Here is a 19,807-nt window from a genome sequence, read left to right on the forward strand (position 1 = left end):
TTTTTTTTTTTTTTTTAATTCCTTTTTATACAAAGGAACCCGGCTTTAAAGCTTCTCGGAGTTCATTCTCGGAGTCTTTTTCCTGCAGCGCAACGGAAAGATAATTCTCCTTATTTTGATTTAATTTTGGCAGCATGGAGCACAATGAACAGCACTTTGCTCCTGTCTCAGGCCAGCTCTGTGATCCATTATGGAAGGTGGAAACATTGTTTCCTATGATGAGTGTGGACCGTAAGTAGATTACCAGTGAGCTACTTATCAAATATAGAACGTTGTATGGATGAGTCACAAAATTTGAATACCATAAACATAAAGCGTTTCTTTGCACCCGTGTGTAATCATCATTATAAATTATTCATAATTATTTAACCTGATTTGTATTATCGAAATAGCAAACATGTTTCCCTCTGACACAGAGACTTTCTATGATATTTTCGGGATATTTTGTCGTACTTCTTCTAATGAAAGTAGAAAATGTCCTTTGTCATTCTTATCCAGACCACGCGATCCGACGGCTGTGAAATGATCCCTCGCTGAAATCTTATGCCCCCATACCGAAGAAGCTCTGCTGCATTTTAATATTAGACTACAGAAGTTGTGCAACAGGGTTAAAGGTTTGTGTAAGTCACTGAAATTTGTTTCATAAGGAGAAAAAAAACAAACAAACAAGCAAAAAACATAACTCAGGTGTTTCAGAGAGTTCACTATCATCAGACATCACTCAGATATGAATATGAATTTCTGTTTGGACGTACGCGGCCATTTTGTCCAAACTTATCAAGCCACACGAAGACTCCCCTTCGTCAGAGAACATATAGGACAGACGGTGCTTTTACAACACGGCAGAGAATGACTCACAAGCGTTTTTGCAATAATTATACAACTTTGCACTTATTAAACCTGCCGGAGTGGAAGGGAGGGGGAGAGGGAGAGAGAGAGAGGAGGGCCATGAAGAAGATAAAAACTAACAATATGTAAGGTTTCTCCTTTACTGACTGCATAACTTTATGGCTTAATTGTGATACATGTAATGTTTTTGATTAGTGGTTATGAAAAGATTGGATTCAGAGCTTTATGTTTTAACAGCACGTCCCATTTTTTACAATTTACTGAACTGTGCTTTATCTAAAGGTACAAAGTGAGTAAGTGCACAAATAAGATTTAATTTATGAATAACAAAATGTTATGTTACAGAAAAAAAAAGTGTTATAGTTTCTATGAGTTGTACAAATATGAGCGTTTGCTTGTTTCAGGCTGACATACAGTGTGTAGGTTTAGGGTTTTGCTTGTGTAATTTGAGGGCGTCCATAAATTAAAAGCGTAAATTAAGAAGCAAATGTTCATCAGTGATAATCCCCCCCCCCTCCCAAACACAGTCAAAACAGTGATCCAAGCACTGAGAAATAACAAGGCCACAAGCACCAGCTGTTCAACTATTTTATTACATTTTCATGCTTCCCACCATGACATACAAAGGTCACATAACCAATAAAACGTGCTGATCCAGTACTGCTGAGATTAAGCTGTGTTAAACTACAGTAAGGAACATAAACCATTTAGTGTCACGAGATGTCAAAATAAATGAATAAATATCAGTCTAAAAAAAGACAGATTCTTCAACTTTTGACTCATTCTTATTACAAAAAAAGGAAGAGGACTTCTGTTAAAATCTAATGAGGGCATTTCAAGGGGGCTAAAAGCAGTTCTTATAGTTAAAAAAACAGTCTCTGAGTGTTCAAGTACACATAAGCAGTGAGGGTGAACACTGCACTGGTGAGCACATGCAGTTTTTTATATCTAAAGAGATTTTATTTTATTTTTTTTAAATGTTACCCACACTAAAATGAAGTATTCTCCTTTGAACCTTTAGACCAGCGTTTCCCCATCCCTGGTCCTCCAGGCGTAATTGCTCTGCACGTTTCCCTGCTGCAGCACACCTGATTTCAATTGATGGCTGATCAGCAGGCTTTTACTGAACAGCAGCCATCTGAATCGGGTGGCTGAAATGCCTGGTCCTCGGGAAACGTCCGAGGACCAGGGTTGGGAAATGCTGCTTTAGAGTCAAGGCTGAAGAATAAAGATTTTTCTAGAAGCTCTTTGATTTAAAAAATCAGCTAAAACTAGAGTTTTGTGTGTGTGTGAAGTTTAAAATGAGAACTAATTTAGAACATCGTGTTTAGCCTGTTGTGTAAATGATATCTAACTCTGGGAGGAATGGCAAATGTTTTACTTCACAGCAGATCACAAAAACTGGGCCACTGCACATATTCAGTGACAACTTTAGGCTATTTTGAGGAATTGGGACAAGTCCCTTATAAGGACTTTATATATAAATGTACTGATTCTGTCCATTTAATAACTATTTGGACTCCTCAGAAATGGCTAATGGATAGAAGTTTGAAATTTGTGGACTCTTTCAATATCTAGTCAAATTAAAATGAGAAGATTATATTTACCAATGAGTGACTTTCCAATCAGATATTTTACAGTAAGCTGAAAATAACACAAAAATTAAAATAATTTATTATTTTAAAGTAAATATGTATCCAAAGAATAGGTACAAGCAGTTATATGCAATATCAAAAAGTGTCTGTCTGTCTGTCTGTCTGTCTGTCTGTCTGTCTGTCTGTCTGTCTGTCTATCTATCTATCTATCTATCTATCTATCTATCTATCTATCTATCTATCTATCTATCTATCTATCTATCTATCTATCTACTTGTTTGATAGATGTGTTACATTAATGGGTAATATAAATCCACAATGTGCATTGTACTGTAAAATATTTGACTAAATTAAATTATTTAACAATATTTTATAAACTGACAAATAATACATTATAGAAGCATTTATTTATTTATCTATCTATCTATCTATCTATCTATCTATCTATCTATCTATCTATCTATCTATCTATCTATCTATCTATCTATCTATCTAAAGCATAAATGTAATAGTTATTTAAACAAATATTAATTTGGCATGTATTGAATTGTGGCACTTTTTGTACTCCATATATGGGTGACGACTGTTTTGGTAACTAGTTTCTGTGGTTTTGAAAACTTTCAGGGTTTTGATTAAAAAAAAATTAAGCTATAACCACGATATGTCTTCAGCTTTTTCACAGCAAAACAAGAACTGACACTGTGCTTACATAAAACATTACATAAAACAATAAATCAAGCCCACAACCAGAACAACTGTGCCCCTAATTCAAGGGGCGAACTGCGTGACCTACAGCAAAAACGACGCTTTCTCCTGGTTGTCCCAGAAGTGTCGTGCTGTAAAATCACGCGTGGAACCTCTCCACAACAAATAACTGTTAACTTATTCTGCCAAACCCAAAAAACAAGCCATTCTCTGCTGTCAGCGAGAGGGTTATACAATATTATTAAGTTATATAAGTGAGCCACATAACGAGCCAATAGAAACTCTTTTCGCGCATCACGTGGTGTCTTGAGCCTGCTTCGGCGAATTGTATATGAAATCCAAAGCAGCTTTAGCAGCCGGACACAGTTAGCCAGCATATAAGATGTTCTCCTCGATGGAACCTTTGGTTTAACTCGTGTTTTTTCGGTTTTTCGCCGGGATTTATGATTACCGGAGTCGTTAACGGACAAGGATTTGGGAATATTGTGTCTGAAAGAGTTCGTTTGAGGAGTTCGGCGAGCGGTAAAGGAGCAGTCGGTGTTAGCTAATCTATGTTAGCTAAAGCTCACTGGCTGTCTTATATAAACACAACAGGCTCGTAGATCTGTAGCTAATGTTTATTGAATTCAAACTGATTTTGTTCAGGTAACTTAATTATCGGACACGAGTTTGATATTCAACTATTAGTTTGTGCTCGTGACCAGGTGCTGAATAAGTTTTTCACTTCGGTTCAGCTGGAAGGATTTAGTATTGGTGTAACAAAACACCTCTGGGGCAATTTAATGCCCCTTAGAAGTGCGACTTTTCTGTTTTTTGTTCGTCTCCTTTTTTAGTAGTGGGTAGCATGATTGACATGGAGTGGTTAAAGAATGCAATTCCTGAGAAACCTTTGCCTGTACTCTAATTTATTGTTATATTTTTGGGGATTTTCTTTTTTTTATGTCGCATAGATTGGAAAAAGACTCAACCTTTCTCCAATGGCCGTCATTGCGGGGCAGCCAGAGAAGTGGTCTGTCTTAGGATCAAAACTTTTAAATGAACATTTTGGGAGCAAGGTGAAATATAATAGTAGAGAACTTTGTCTGCTTTGGTCAGACACACATTGAGCTTCTCGTGTATATATATTTTTAAATCACTGTGAGGAGAGAAGATGGAGACGGGAGTTCTGCCTCAGCAGGGCGACCTGCTCCTCCACCCGCTCTCCAACCCTGGAGCCGCGGGGCTCTGCCCCGAAATGCTGGAGGTGGCCGAGGAGGCCAGCCGGGCTGGAGACTTCAACCTGGCCGTAGAGATCTACAGCTCCCAGCTCGCAGACCTCCAGCAGCCGGACCGGGGCTTGTGTCTGCGGAAGGGCGACACTCTCGCCCGCGCCGGGCGGATATCAGAAGCGCTGGAGGCGTACTGCACAGCGGCCAACCTGGGCAAGCTGCGCCCGGAGGAGCTGCCCGTCCTGGTGGAAACCATCGCCCGGACGCTCCGCTTGAAAGAACTGGGTCTTCCCGTGATCCTAAACGGGCAGACTAAAAGCGGCAGCGGGCAGGACGGGGCTCATAACGACGGGGAATGCGAAGAAGATGAAGCCCTGGATTTGTTTTCCTGTCGCCTCTGCAAATGCCTGCTGCAAGAGCCCGCAACTTTGGAGTGCGGGCACACTTTCTGTAAGCGATGCGTGGAAGACGACGCCGTCAAAGATTGTACAAGCTGTAAACAGAAGCCGAGCAAAAGCGACCCGAAAGTTAACGTGGTTCTCAGCGGCCTGCTGGACAAACTGTTTGAAACTGAGAGCAGAGCCAGGAAAATGTGGATCGAGGGGGAAGTTTTGTGGAGTAAACAGAACCTGGCGGACGCTTTGGAGCGGTACAATGCAGCAGTAGATTTAGGTAAGTATGGAACTTCTTTTTTTTTTTCTTTCGCTTGTATACATTGCAATAAAAGCTGAAGTGACCTACTTTTAGTGCAACTTCATCGTGTCAACGATAGTTGGCGCCCTTCTGCTGGTTCGTTATGTGACGCACTGTCCTTCGTTACCTAAGTAGCACGCGTCTCATAATGCTTGTCAGGCCCTTATTCATACCATATCTTCTATTTTTAGAAGATAGGCTTTTTATTGAGGTACTGCATTGATGCCAGTTACTTAGTTATCCTACTTACCTTTTACAAAACGTCATTATACCACTTTTTATTTTGTCTTGTAGCAAATGTGACTTTTTTTTTGGAGAGACAAAATAAGTCATCCTCACTGCTCTCTTGTAGGGGTGTTTCACAAGCTGTGTTGGATAACAGAAAGCAGCTTTCATAACATGTAAATGCTGCACCTTCTTATTTAAATGAATTTACAAATATGTGGTGTATGCTGCTCAATTTTTAGCATTTTTTTTTGTTTTAATAATTTGTAAAGCTGCTGAGCCAAAATGCAGAATGTTCTCCTATGTTCTGGCATTATATAAAGAGTGTCAGCACGCCTCAGTAACCACAGGCCCGGGCGGGGCTCACGTTGCACAATTTGAATAGCCAGAGAAAATCTGAGCTGAAACCCTCCCCACTTCTGGCCTATATATTTATATATTTACATGTTAAAATTATTGATTTTTTTTCCAGCAGTTTTCCCACTTGGTGCCTGGAGTTGAAGCACAAAATGACTGTCTTCCAGCGCTCTGTTGGCACCACTGTAGATATTTTCCTCTCCGTATCAATATTGATTCATGCCTTCTGTGTTGTGTAGACCTCTGGGTGACAGAAGGATGGAGTGCGTTCACAGTGTTGTCACTGCCAGCCTCTGTTTTCCCAATACAGACAGCAGGAGGCCTTCTGCTGTCTCGTATAACATGGGCGTAACTGTGCCATAAATAAAAATGCACCTCTTGCCTAAAGTATTCCTTTTATTTAGGCTATTTATGCCTCTTTAATAGAGACTATATGTAGTTAGGAAAGGAAATGGACTTGAGAGGTAGTAAAAGTAGTAGGAGTTGATCAGTGTGTGATTCTCACACTTTGATAACCCAAATAAAATGTGCAAAATTCTAAAAATATCAAAAGTGATCTCATTGTGTTTTTTTTGTTTTTTTTGTTTTTGTTTTAAGTGAAAGCTTTGATATGTTAAATAGATATATTGATACCAGCAGTTGGCTCATTTCTTGTATGTAAAGGAGAGACAATTAGGTGTATTATAAGCCTGGCGGGCCACCAGGCTTTTCTTGTGCCCTCACCAGGCTAAGCATGGCTTATTTATTTAATTTATTTATTAAGTCTTTTTAAAATGTTTGTATTTTTAAGACTTTATAGTTGGTATTAATCTTCAATCCTTTCAATAACACATGATTATCAAGTGATATTTTCAAATTTCCTGTCAACTTTAAACATTTTTTAACTCAAAAACACGACAAGCTGCTGGATGAATGACTGCCCTGGCACCCAACCACTGGACTTGGTGGGTAGAGAGAGTTCTTCTCTCTCTTCCCATTTCTTGTTTGGTAACTATCAATAAAGATCACTTTCGGCACAAAAACCTTAAAAAGAGATTGTGCAGAACAAGTTGGCTTTCGTACAGAGCACTGCGTTCCTACGTTGTTCTTTTTCAACCCTTCTGACCATGTTTACAGACTGTTGACATTTCCGTCGTCATGCTGCGCTCGCTTCTCTTTGAATAATGCCTTTTAAACCTGTGACTGCCTCAGTGAGTCAGCTGCTTGTAGTCGAAGACATCAGACCTCTTGTAATAATAGACCTTCGAGGTGTAATTTTATCCCCAAACATCGCTGTTAAGAAGCTTCAGATCTTCTCTTCACTCTAGATAGCATAAAAAAAATGTGACTGTAATTTTATCCATAAAAAGTGATGTTTGTGCCAACAGGAAATGGACTTCCCCCTGAACAAGGTGATAATGTAATGTACTCTGAATCATAGATAAGGATTTATCACTTAGAGGGTGGGAGCCATAAAAAGAATTTATGGCTTAAAAAAATAAATTGAATCCTTGTTCCTGATGCTAATAAAATTCTAGCTGTCTCAACACGGAGGTTTGTGTTTAGAAGCGTAGTCCATTGTGTCGTTGCCGCATTGTCATGTGGAGGTGTTGTGAGAACAGCCTACAAGCCGCTGCCATGTTAAGGAAACCTAAAACTGCCATACTATTAATAAAAAGGAATCGCACAATAGAACAACAAGCAAACCAAACTGAACTTGACATGTCGGCAAGATAAAGCTTGTGTTTTTACACCACCAACGTATGGCTGGACTCTGCTGATCTGTGCCATGTGATCATTGAACTTGACTCTGGGTCACAATTGTAACGTGATGCGTTCCGCTCTGAGCAACTCTTGGCTGAATATCTAGGTTACACTAGAATCCATGATCTGCGTTTCCAGCGGCGGCCATCTTATGCTAGCCTCGGTTGTTGGAGAGTGATTGGCTGAAGCCTAAAATCGGAGCTATTTGAGAATCCCGGTGGCAGGGATGCAGATATTTTAGTTTGCATATCAATATTGACTAATTCCCTTCTGTCTGCTTTGGATGACAGAAGGAAGCGTTGTCACCTCAAGCCTCTGTTTTCCCCAGAACAGACAGCAGGAGGCCTTCTCATGTAGCACAGCTGGAACTGCATCATAAATACAAATACACATCTTACCCAAGACTAGAAATGATTGTTTTATACTTCCTCTAATTGGTGAGATGCCAAAACGGGCTTTTTAACGTAGGCTGAGTTTCATTAAAAAAAAAAAAAGATAATTTCATCACTAAAACAATGTTGTACAATTATTTTTGGGAAGTTGTCACTATTTTGATTCCATTCAGTGGATGGTAACAACAGGATGTGTTCAACACTTTCCTGTTAATCTGATTTTTTTTATTTTTATGAAGAAAATAAATGCATTTTAGACGTGCCAACGTTTGACTCCATAATAAGTCTGCAAATCTCTATATAAAAATTATAAATTGAACAAAATAACAGACCTCGGCATACCACTACACTTGGTTTCGCAGATAAAAACACTCACTAAAATTGTAATTCTAGAATCTAATTTAACATACTCTTCAGTATAAAATTATTCATAAGCCTCGTAAGATTTCGATTTTAAATAATTTTTTTTATTCAGCCAATTACTTTGTTGCAGATTTAACCTTCAGCTCCCTCCAAAAAGATTCGCAGAGTTTTGGCTAGGCTGTTCTAAAATACTATTAAAAGTATTTTGGAGTTTAACTGTACAATACAAAAATACTCTTACTTGTTTCCTTTGCTTTCTGATGCTAAATTAGATTAAACGCTTTCCTGTTAGGATGGCTAGAATTATTTATATTTGCTAAATGCAAGAGTCGTAAGAGTTTCCTTTTATTACCTTGTGGAAAGCCAGACGTATATTAGGATTATGATACATTTAGATTATATTGGAAAGAATCTAAGAAATGTTGTGAAAGGAGTCCTGTACCGACATGAAAGGCCGCTCACAGAGCAAAAGACTATTTGGCATTTGGCTATTACACTTCTGTTGTAGGGGTTTTGCTGCACGAGGGACTAGTGCGCTTCATATAATTAATGCGGAAAGTCCATTATGCGGAAATCTTGAAGCAACATCTGAAGACGTCAGATAGAAAGCTAAACGCTGACAAGGTTAGCTAATTGGCTACAAAATGACCAATACAAGGAAAACAAGTCGGCGGTTTCTAGAGCCCACCAAAGCTTTGACCTTTGTCCCAAATTCATTGGCAGAGATAAAATAAGGTGTTTGAATGCAAGGCGGCCTCCAAGCCTGACTCACTCACACCAGTTGTGTTTGGGGGGAAAAAAAAAAAAAAGGGCCAAAATTCCTGGAAATCATTGAGATGTTTGTCAAAGAACACCCAAAACATTGACACAAGTCACACAGTTCAAACTGGGGCAACTGAATGAATCCAACACTAAAGAGAAGTGTGAGCTTCTGACTTTGAAGGAAGCTTTTATGCGTGCTGGTACGTAGCCTCTCTGCTTTCAGCCGTGTACAAGAGGAAGTACAGTCAGACGTTGTTTGTTGTTCCAAAACGCGTGCAGCCACTTTTTATTTGGGACACGTGAATTCGTCCGTCTGCACGCGTCATAAACTAATTCCTCAGAGTCACTGCAGGCCGAGCCAGTCGTTCACCAGCTATTCTGGTTTTAGAAGTACCTGTCAGTCACAGGTAGTTAGCAACAGAAATGTTAAATCTTTTTGAATTCAGCTCTTAAAGTGGTACCATAATCTGTTTGATCCTACATAATATTAGGTTGATTTTATTCTGTCTATTTTTTATTTTTTTTTTAAACCAGGGCGACTGTTATTTCCTTTGACTCAGATATTGTAATGGTCTGCACACAATGTCCCAAGCTGGTGACGCTCCACTTTGTTGCTTTATTGCCTCACTTGTCTGACCTAGAAAAAAAGGTTTATCCCATGGAAGACTGTCTGACATTGCTCTGTGGGTTTATTTTTTTTTTATTTCTGTGTCTACAGCGCCCTCTTCAGGCAGACTGCTATGTCAACGAGCTGAACTGCACATGGAGATGAGGAACTTCAACCAGGCGGTGCAGGATGCCAACAGTCTGTGCAGGTTAAAACCGCTGTGGACAAAGGTGAGTTTCCGTTTTGTAATTAATGTAGATGACTCAGTTGGATGCATAAAGAGCTTTTTTTCCAGGTGCGGACAGGTAGGAAAGGGCAAAATTAGGAAAAATGTTAGTTTCTGACTTTGTTACGTTATTGTACACAGATTTTTAGATTATATTTATTTTAGCAAATTTGCTACTAGATCTATTTCAGTTTTTTTTTTAAACTAGAGCCAATATTCCTCAGCTTCGGTTAAGTTCTGTCAAATCTCAAATAACCATTATTTCAGTAATCGATTAATAATGTATAATTTATTTGTTTCATCTGTATATCTGGAACTTTAGATATTTCAAATTAATTCAGGTCAAACAGTTTTTATTTTTCAAATATATGCCTTAAATGGGTTTTCCTGTTTTAAGATGAAAGGAACAATTGCATGTCTAACAGAGCGTTTGCTAACGGCTAGTTAGAAATCGCAGTAGATTTAGTGAAGTGAGGTCAGTCGGCCTTTGATTGTTTGAAATGATGAGTTCGGTGGGAATACCGTGTTGCAGTTGCTGAATTTTTCCTGTGCGTTTCAGGCTCACTGCCTTAAAGCCACGGCGCTGAGTAAAGCCGACCGGAACGACGAGGCCTTGCAGGAATACTTCCTGTGTCTGGCGCTGAAGCCGGACTGGACCAAAGTGAAGCTGGAGGCTCAGAAGGTCAGACAGACGACTCAATGGCAACAAAGCAGCTGGTCGCCGTTCGCCTCATCCCACGTAACCGATTGAGCGTCTCCGGTTTTGTCCGCAGGTGCTCAGCGCGGTGTTCTCCTCCGTGTTCGAGAACGAGGACATGCCCACTCCGCTGCACCCCCTGCAGGGCGGGCTGGCCACCCACCTGATCAAACCCCCCGCCCTGCTCCAGTCGCTGAGGCCGCTGACGCAGAAAACGGACTGCTCCTCACAGGTAAATGTGCACACAGTGCAGCAGCAGTCGACACGTTTCCGATTCACCCCCTGCAGTTTCTTTTAAAATTCTGCACATTTATATCTCAGTTTGACACGAGGACCCTTAAACTCACTCTGCAGCTTCTCATTCTGTCTAATTTGCAGGATTCAGAGTTCAGTGTAGCAAAAAGCCCCCCCATGGACGGACCATCTTCCGAGCTTTCTCCAATGTCTCCCGCTAAGTCGGACCTGGCTGCAGGGGAAGGCAGCTCCAAAAGTCTGGCCAATGTTTTGGCTTCACTGCCAGCGCCCCACGGTGGCCTGAAAAGGAAGCACAGCGGTGACGGAGCCGCCGCGCCGTTCAACCCTCCATCCAAGCTCTCCAAACCCGGTAGGAGAAAATCCCACAGCAATCTGACAGAGGCCTGTCACCAATACAAGTTTTACTGAGTGATAAATTGTTTTATTATTCTGATAAATGGTTATGTTTTGAGACCAGTTTCAAGTAATATATTGACAGTGACATAATGATGCAAGCAGGTGGTTTTAGATGTGTCATTTTGTACAGCTTGGTCATCTCAAGCTGTTATCAAGCCCCCCAAAAAACAGAGATACTGTTATGTTGGAGCGCCCTCTTGTGGTTTCTTACATGAACTGCATTCATTGGATTTTCAGATAAAACGTGCTGCATTTTAAATGTGCAGCAACGCGTTTCCTTTTGTCAGATCCAACAGCTTAAGCTTGAATGTAAATAAGTGGAGAAAACGCTTCACATTTTAGAGAACCAAGCAGGAGCAATGCTATGAAAAACTGTTGCACATGTATTATGGTGCACTTCAACACCAGAGGACATGTTGTCTTTAAAAACTATTATTTTTGTTTTTCTCCAGATGATGTAAAGGCGTTTCAGACGGCTTCAGTTTGCGGAGGCAGAGTGGTTCCTGTTGATTTACTGGACAGTGGAGACCTGGAGTGCTCACTCTGCATGAGGTTAATACAGTTTACTTTTCATCACATGCTTCAAATTTAACAATAATATGCAAAGATTTTATAGCTTCAAACAGGCAAACAGAGTGGACAGTGTTGAAGGTTAACTGTTTGCTTTTCTTTTTTTATTCTTCAGATTGTTCTATGAGCCTGTGGCTACTCCCTGTGGTCACACCTTCTGCCTCAAATGTCTGGAGCGCTGTTTGGACCACAACCCCAACTGCCCTCTGTGCAAGGAGAATCTGTCTGAGGTACACAGCTGAGCTACGCTGCAGAGAGCTGAACGGAAAACTGGCATCAGCTACAGATACGGTTCTGTGCAGCTCGGGAAAATTCCACATCTTTCAGAACTAATTTCTCTTTTTGTTTTTTTACTTTTTGTTTTTTGTTTGTTTCTTTCTTTCCTCCTCCTTTTTATTTACTTTTTCATAGTTTTGCTTTTTCTTTGCTCTGTTCTTTGGTCATTTTTTCTTTTGCTCTTTCACTTTTTATTTCTTTCTCTTTTCTTTCTTTCACTCTTTTGCTTTTTTTTGTTCTTTTTTGCCCTTTTTTCTCTTTTCTTCTTTCCATCTTTTTTCTTTTGACTTTTTTTGTTTTATATTTTTCGTTCTTCTTTCACTCTTGCTTATTTGTCATTCCTTTCCTCTTTTTTGTTTTTTCTTTTTTGTCTCCCTCTTCTCTCCTTTCTCTTTGTTTTATTTTTCTCGTTTTCTTCCTTCCTTCTCACTCACATCTCTAGTGAACCTCAGTATTTTGAGTTTGACATTCAGAATTCTGTAAAGACGTTCTTTCATAAAGCCTTTGCAGCCGTCCTGTCTAAGGGAACGAACTAAAGTAGTAACTCGTTCTCTGTATTTTGTTACAGTTTCTCGCTAGCAGAGGTTACAAAAAGACCTTTCTGATGGAGGAAGTCCTACAGCGTTACCTTGGAGACGAACTGGCTGAGCGGAAGAAAATCCATGAGGAAGAAATGAAGGAGCTGTCAAAGTTAGTTTCCCACAAATCACAAACACCTGAAAGCATCAAAGGGTTAATATATGTAGTTAATTCAATTTGAGAACAATAGTTTGGAGGAAAAAATGTTAAAGTTTAAAGATGATCATTCTTTGTCTTTGTGTTGGTATTGATCCAAGCATTGTATCCTGGCAACCAAAGCACACACTGGCTATCAGTTGCAAACTTTCCAATTAGTAAACAACATTCCTCCTTCCAGAAATTACAAAGGAAGAATATTAGCTTCATTTTCTTTTTCAAGCTACTTGAGCTCCCTAACAATAAACTTGCATAGTTGCCTATTCTCTGCAACTCTCTTTGGTTTTAAATGGAGCCTTTACAACATTTCTAAACCTTTTGGAACTACAAAAAAAATCTGCATTCAGTGGTAATTATTTATCCTGTCCGTGTTTTGCAGTTTGAACCAGGAAGTGCCCATCTTTGTGTGCACCATGGCCTTCCCCACCATCCCCTGCCCGCTTCACGTCTTTGAGCCGCGCTACCGCCTCATGATTCGCCGCTCCATGGAGACGGGCACCAAGCAGTTTGGCATGTGCATCGCCGACGAGCTCAAAGGCTTTGCCGACTACGGCTGCATGCTGGAGGTTGGTGACCAGCGCTTTTCCAGAAAAGTCCACCTTTAAAATCCCATTCATTTTTGCAGATTCTCCTCATACTTCACGCGACGCAGACCTGATTAGTTGGATTGTTTTGCAGGTGCGTGATGTCAAGTTCTTTCCCGACGGCCGCTCAGTGGTCGACACTATCGGAGTTTCGCGGTTCAAGGTCCTCAGCCACGGACAGAGAGACGGCTACAACACCGCTAAGATAGAGTACCTGGAGGACAGGAAGGTGAGCTCTGATCATTTCTGCAGTAGTTCTGATCTCACACTTCAAAATCTCAATAGAATTTTTTTTTTGAGGTCAAGAAAACGCGCACTGTAGCCTTTTTAGATGATCAGTAGATCGGTTTATGTTTAAATAAATCCACTTTTTTTTTTTAATCAGCAATTGTCCAAGTGATGTTTCTTCTGTTCTATATGAAATTAAAAACTGTGTTTATAATCAGGTTGAGGGGGAGGAGCTGGTGGAGCTGCTGAAGCTGCACGACTCCGTGTACGATCAGGCCAACAACTGGTTCACGTCGCTGAAGGACAACATGAAGAGTCAGATCCTCAGCCACTTTGGACATCTTCCCAGTAAAGATCTGGACCCACAGGTCAGCACAGCACTGGTTTTCAGTATCGAATCAGCCGATACTGAACCTCAATTATCGGTATCGGAAGCGAATCGGTGCGTCCCCGGCATTTACCAGTGTCTGTGTTTGGTTTTGTTCCCCTTGCAGGCGGTTCCTGAAGGCCCGGCCTGGTGCTGGTGGCTGCTCGCCGTCCTTCCGCTGGAGAACCGAGCCCAGCTCACCATCCTGGCCATGAACTCCCTCAAGGACCGCCTCATCGCCATCCGAAGGGTCCTCATCTTTGTCACCCGCAAGAGGCCGCGGTGATTCGGCCTCGTGTCGACCAGCTCGAGCGTCTATGCAGTTCAGAAGTCTGATTTCCCTTCACGCCGTCTTGACTCCACCCGTTTACGTTTCGGTTCGCTCCTTTTAGTCCCGTGTCGGTCCACTCTGAGATGTTGATGAACATGTAGCCCTTCAGAGCACATCTCTCTGCTGATGGCATCAGGTCGGTTGAGGGGAAACAAAAGAAACTTGAGTCATCATCATCATCACATCGTTTTGTAAAGATGTGGCAGACTTTTTCATTGAAGGAACAACTTGCAGAAAGCAAAGCGGCGTCAGGATGAATAACAACTCCCCTCCTGCCGCACATTAAGCAGTATTCACCAGAGAGGGAAGCAGGAGACGGTCCACTACAGAAATCTGCTGAAAAATTGTGCAAAAACATAAGATTTTTTTTGCATAGCGACGTATATAATGAATGTACTGAACGTTTTCTTCCCTTTCCATTTCTCCTCCCCCTCACCCCCTTTGCCTTACTAACTTTACCGAAATACGTTCGACAAATTTCCTTGTAGAAGAACTAGCAACTGCTGCCTCACTTTAAGTATTCCTGACCGAGCCAAAACCAGGCTAGGCGTTTGATGTGTAGCTGAGGACGATGTCATGACGACAGACGCACCGAGCCAAATTTTGTACCCAATTTCCACTTTTGGCAAAACTTCTTATACTATTTTTACAGACTCAGATAAAGAACTAACAGCATTAAAAATACTTTTTTCTTGCCTTGCTATGTGAGCAGGAGGCAGCTTTACAGTGTGTGTGTGTGTGTGTGTGTGTGTGTGTGTGTGTGTGACTGTGAGTGTGAGGAAGAGAAAGTGTGTGCAGTTGCCTGGAAACAAGATTTCCAAAATGTATTCCAAATCCAGCCTGTTTCAAGCCGGAGGGTAAACGCTCTGAACAATGAAACTATTGGTGCACCGATCATGATTTTGGCCGGTACCGATTTTTTAATTTTTTTTATTTTTAAATTTAACTGATGCTGTCAGGTGTTATGAGGTCACGATACGCCTTTCAATGCTCCAATTTTATTTTATTGAAAATTATTGAACCAAAGATGAGACTCTGTCATAGAATCTTAAATATTTTCTGACGTATTTGACTAAATTTAGTTTTTCTTTTTTTTTTTACTTTACTGCTAACTACTTGAGACTTCTTCCCTCTGTGACAACGTCCACACCAAAGAGCGTTGACAGTAGCGCTAACTGGTATGTAGGGCTTTATGCAAGGTGCGTTCAGAGATCGGAAAAAAAGAACAGATTTCTGAGTTTCCTGCCAGCCAGGAGCAATAAGATTAAAAAGAAATAATAAAAATCTACCAATTCGTTCACCAGGCAATTCCTCGGTGCGTCTCTTATCATGGCAGCTGTCGTGGGCGAGGATGTGATCCAGCTCATGTTAAAGTACAAACTTTAGACTACAGCGTGCAAATGCTTGTTTTATCCTGGCTTGAACAGATCGAAGAACTTGCGCTGCGGTGAAGCGCACAAACTCTGGTTGCATTAATGGACAGACTGATAGAAACTCATCCAGATGTTGCCGATGTGGCACGTTGTGTCCTATTGTAGCAGACCGCCGGGACAAAACAGACGTAGGTTTAGGTTGTAAGTGTACTCTTCTGTTTGTGTCTCTCTGCTCTGCCTGTAGCTGGGTGTCGGTGTGTATAATTTGGGTGAATTGTATGTATATCAATGTAATTCAGAGGCCTTTTTAATGTATTCAAGGAACAACTTCATTGTCTTCTTTCTCTTTTACCGTCTGTAATATTACCTTGCACACAATAATAATGCAATTCCCACCCCACGGGGGTTTCCGTATAAACAATAAGACTTATTTATATTTAAGCAACCTTGAAAACTGTTTTTTTTTTTTAATTTATAATTTTAATTTTTTGCTTCTTCAGACATTTGCTGTGAACAAAAAATAAATAAAAGTCACCATTATGGCCCAATTACTACCTTAGTTTTTATCTTATGTGTAAGTCTAAGATGCATCTTTTTTTTTTGTTTTTTTAAATTGAAGAAGCAGAGATTATTCCTTTTTTTCAGTCATGCAATTTACACAGCCTCTTACACATTGATGAAAGCAACAACAAAAAAAGCATAAAGATTCAGTTCAAAGTAAAGCTGCAGAGATCTTTTTGCGAAATACATCAGCACCTTAATTTTAACTGATTTTGTAAACTTTCACTCGCCAGCAAAAGCCCGTATATATGCAGAATGGGGTCCAAGTTGAATTTGCGTGGATCAACACGTCCAAACATCCCGCTGGGGACGTTTTAATTGAGTTTGCGTGACATTTTGATAAATGGTACCATGTGGACATATTCATCATGAGCCAGTTGTATTTGCACGCACAAGGAATACTATTGGGGTTTGTGCCTACAGTCTGAAACTCTTCCACTCATAAGAAATTAGCAGTAACATATTTACTCGTAAATTGGGAGAAACGAGAAGGTTCCTGGCTTACGTAAGCAATATGGTGTTAAATTTGCAGACTGGTGGGGTTTTAAATAAGAAACTTTAGAAACTGCAATATACCTATCAAGTGGCATGTGCTAAGGCTGATCCAGCTCGCGAGGTAGTTGCATTATTAGTGTGCATTATTTCTCTATGTTATTCTGTTCAAGAAGTTTGAGTCTCCTGCGGTTTTCACAGCGTGCTGTGATTCTCTAGTATATTTGTAAAGGGAGCTCTTGTACCTATTTTTTATTGCAAATAAAAGAAACTCCATCAAATCCTGTGTTTGTCTTTTGGATGTTAGCTCCTGAAAAGCAGACAAACAATTTCAGAAAGTATTATAGGAATATTATTTCTGAATCAAATTCTCCTGAGATTATCTGGTAAATGAGTGCTGACCTAATCCGTACCGCGACTCTGTTGCTAGGTGACCTTTAGACTTTTACTTCCGCTACTCTTGTTCCGGTCTTCCACGCAAGAGGGCAGTGTTTGCTAACTGGTGGCACGACTTGAGTGGACGGTGAGTACTTTAGAGCCTGAGCACTGGTCAATGCTGTTATTAGAAAAAAAAAACAACACTTTTTACTATATTCAAAAATAAATTAAATGTTCTAAATTTAGAAAAAGTTAAAAAGCATTGAAGCTAACTTTCAAATGCTAACATTACAACATGTTGTTCCTGCCTGAGCCAGCTAACATTAGCTGTGTGTGAGTTTATAGGTTTGGAGCACACTCTGTAATTAAGACGTCTGTCCAGCCTGAAATCCTAAACATATTCCAACTAATGATAGCACATAAAAGCAGCAAGCTGCACACAGTGTCTTTATGCTACAACCATTTCAAGGACCTCACCCAAACAAGTAGCAAAATAATTTTTTATTGTCTTCATACACAAACCATTAACTTTTGTCGGGCAAGATACTTCATTTTGACAACAAAACTGGTCAAAATTCCTCCACAGATGTTTGATTGTTGTAGTTGATTTTTTTATCCGATAAAGATAAACATCGTCATTTAAAAACTGCTTTTTGCGTGTTGTATGTGACTAATATTCAAAATGGTTTGATGTTCTGTAAAACCTAAGTGTGAAAAACATGCAAAAAATGAAAAGAAAACATATTTTCACTCCAGTATAGATTTATCAAAGTGAAAAGGGATGAATACAAATGCTTTATATATGTACATAAATGTATATATAGGTGCTGTAATGTCAATAGCATCACTGTGGCAGCTGAAACATCTGTTTTGGTGAGACGAGTCCACATTTAGTTCTGTTGTTTTAACCAGCACTACTTCTTCTGCAATTTGACTGAAATAACTTTTTATCCTGCCAGGAAAAAGGTTTGTCTGTCTTCCCCCCCTTCTTCTTCTTCTTTTAGCGATGTGGGTGTGGGAAAGTAGGACAGTTAGTCACTGCACAGAACACAACACATCTAGCAGCCTGTCCATAAAACTAACAAGGTGAATATTGTTCTGTAACAAATAACTTGTTTTTTTGGGAGCAGTGATGGTTGTAAAGTGTAACAGCTGGTGGGAGAGAAAGGATCTGCCTTAACGACGCTTTGTGTACCTGGGATGCAAGACAGGCAGCAGTGCAGCTTTATTTATCTTGCTTCTCAACATGAGATAGGCCTATTTAAAGCACTTCTTGTCAGGTATAAAAAGAACATGTGTGAAACTGTCACTATGTACAGTTGTGTTTAAAATAATAGTAGGTCAACATCACCAATAAAAGTTTTCGGTATAAATTAAAGTTCGACATGGAAAATAATAATTAATAGGAAGTGCAGAGTAATAGAAAGCCATTATTGTTATCAATATTAATATGATCATTATTATTATTATTATTTAATATAAAATGAAAAGATTTAACAATAATATAATAATAATAATAATAATTTAGATATAGCTCATTTAAAGGTGATATGAATTAATCTACGGTAGCTGCAGAGCCCCCAAATCAAATTTTGCTCCGGCTCCCACACAATTTTGGGTCGGCTCTGGCAGAGAGATCATTTTCTCTCTCTCTCTCTCTGGGCTTCCACAAATCTTGGACTGTCCCTGTTTGGGGCGGCGATGGAAGACAGAGGGACAGAGAGACTTATGGACCGAATGGGAGGGAGAGAGGGCGGAGAATCCCGGTAGAGAGACCTGCACACAAACAGAGAGAGGGAGGGCAGGACAGGCAGGACTCCGAGTCCGGCAGGCCGTCAGCAGCGCAGGCTCTACGGTCGGTATGTAGCAGCGGAGGGAGCTGTCTGGGACTACAGAAGCAGAGGAAAACGCTTTGAGTAGACTAAAACTGCCGTGGCATTTAATACGAAACGTGACGAGGATGAGACACAATTCATCCACTTGAAGGAAACCAAAACACGCCGTTATTCCTCTGATTTATCACCGTTTCTTTTCTTCTTTTTGCGAAAATGGCGAACGACTCTCCGGCTAAGAGCCTGGTGGATATAGACCTGGCATCATTGAGGGTGAGTTTGCCTCGCGCTCGCATCTTTCTTCGCAGTCGTTGTGTTTTTAAATAAAGAAAATAAATGTGCTGCACCGTAGTGACACAGCCCCACGGTGGCTTTTCTTTGTCTAATATCCGCTGGCAGGAGAGGCGAGCCGGGCGCTGCCGGCTTTATACACCAAACGAACCTGAATGCAATTACGAGCACGAGATCAATTAAACGCCCCCCTCTTTTTGTGTGTTTTAATGTCCAGGATCCAGCTGGGATTTTCGAGTTGGTGGAAGTAGTGGGAAATGGCACCTATGGACAAGTGTATAAGGTTGGTGAAAGCCTCCATCAGTGTGTGTATGTGTGTCACAGTGTCTCAGCTGAGAACAAACCGGCGGAAACTGAAGCACAAACATGCAGCTATGTATTTTTTCCTCTCCCAGTCTCAGGAAAACGTTTATTATAGCCGACCATGCCCCCCACCTTCACCCCCGCCCGCCCGCTCCTTCCTCTGGGACCGGAGCGGTCTGGCCTGGATTATCTCTCTGATAGCGTTTTGGCCTCTCAGCTGCTTCTCTTCCATCCCGTATTATTTTATGCATTCAGCGATGCAAACAGTAAGGAGAAATACATACTATTTAGTTTATTTTTATTCCATTAGGAGTTCCTCATTCCCGACGCCCCCGACCCCTCTCGCTGCTTCTCTCATCCACGCCCCAGTTAAATATCCCCTTCACAGACCATGCTTGGCGTTGGGCTGATCG

The 19,807-nt window shown here is 40.6% G+C and overlaps 2 protein-coding genes across 10 annotated transcripts in view; both read left to right on the top strand.

Moving 5' to 3' along the window:
- The first annotated feature begins 3,463 nt into the window (after positions 1–3,463).
- On the top strand, positions 3,464–16,867 carry lonrf2 (LON peptidase N-terminal domain and ring finger 2). Its single transcript, XM_007547307.2, has 12 exons — positions 3,464–5,029; positions 9,611–9,729; positions 10,285–10,407; positions 10,499–10,654; positions 10,801–11,026; positions 11,526–11,625; positions 11,759–11,873; positions 12,488–12,609; positions 13,034–13,220; positions 13,333–13,467; positions 13,685–13,834; positions 13,961–16,867. The coding sequence occupies exons 1-12, from the start codon at positions 4,300–4,302 to the stop codon at positions 14,117–14,119; spliced, it is 2,322 nt and encodes a 773-aa protein (XP_007547369.1). The 5' UTR covers positions 3,464–4,299; the 3' UTR covers positions 14,120–16,867.
- Positions 16,868–18,605: 1,738 nt separating this feature from the next.
- Positions 18,606–19,807, top strand: part of LOC103134843 (mitogen-activated protein kinase kinase kinase kinase 4-like) — a 91,952-nt gene continuing 90,750 nt past the window's right edge. For 2 of the 9 annotated variants that reach the window (XM_007547313.2, XM_007547311.2), the window contains exons 1-2: positions 18,610–19,073; positions 19,309–19,374. In XM_007547313.2, coding sequence (XP_007547375.1) covers positions 19,017–19,073; positions 19,309–19,374 — 123 coding nt within the window. In that variant the 5' untranslated portion in view covers positions 18,610–19,016. Of the gene's footprint in view, positions 19,074–19,308; positions 19,375–19,807 lie in introns of all 9 variants that reach the window. The other 7 variants (XM_016669058.1, XM_007547308.2, XM_007547310.2 and 4 more) reach the window with 7 other exon arrangements.

Source organism: Poecilia formosa, unplaced genomic scaffold (assembly GCF_000485575.1).
Source record: "Poecilia formosa unplaced genomic scaffold, Poecilia_formosa-5.1.2 Scaffold19, whole genome shotgun sequence".
Classification (NCBI taxonomy): domain Eukaryota; kingdom Metazoa; phylum Chordata; class Actinopteri; order Cyprinodontiformes; family Poeciliidae; genus Poecilia; species Poecilia formosa.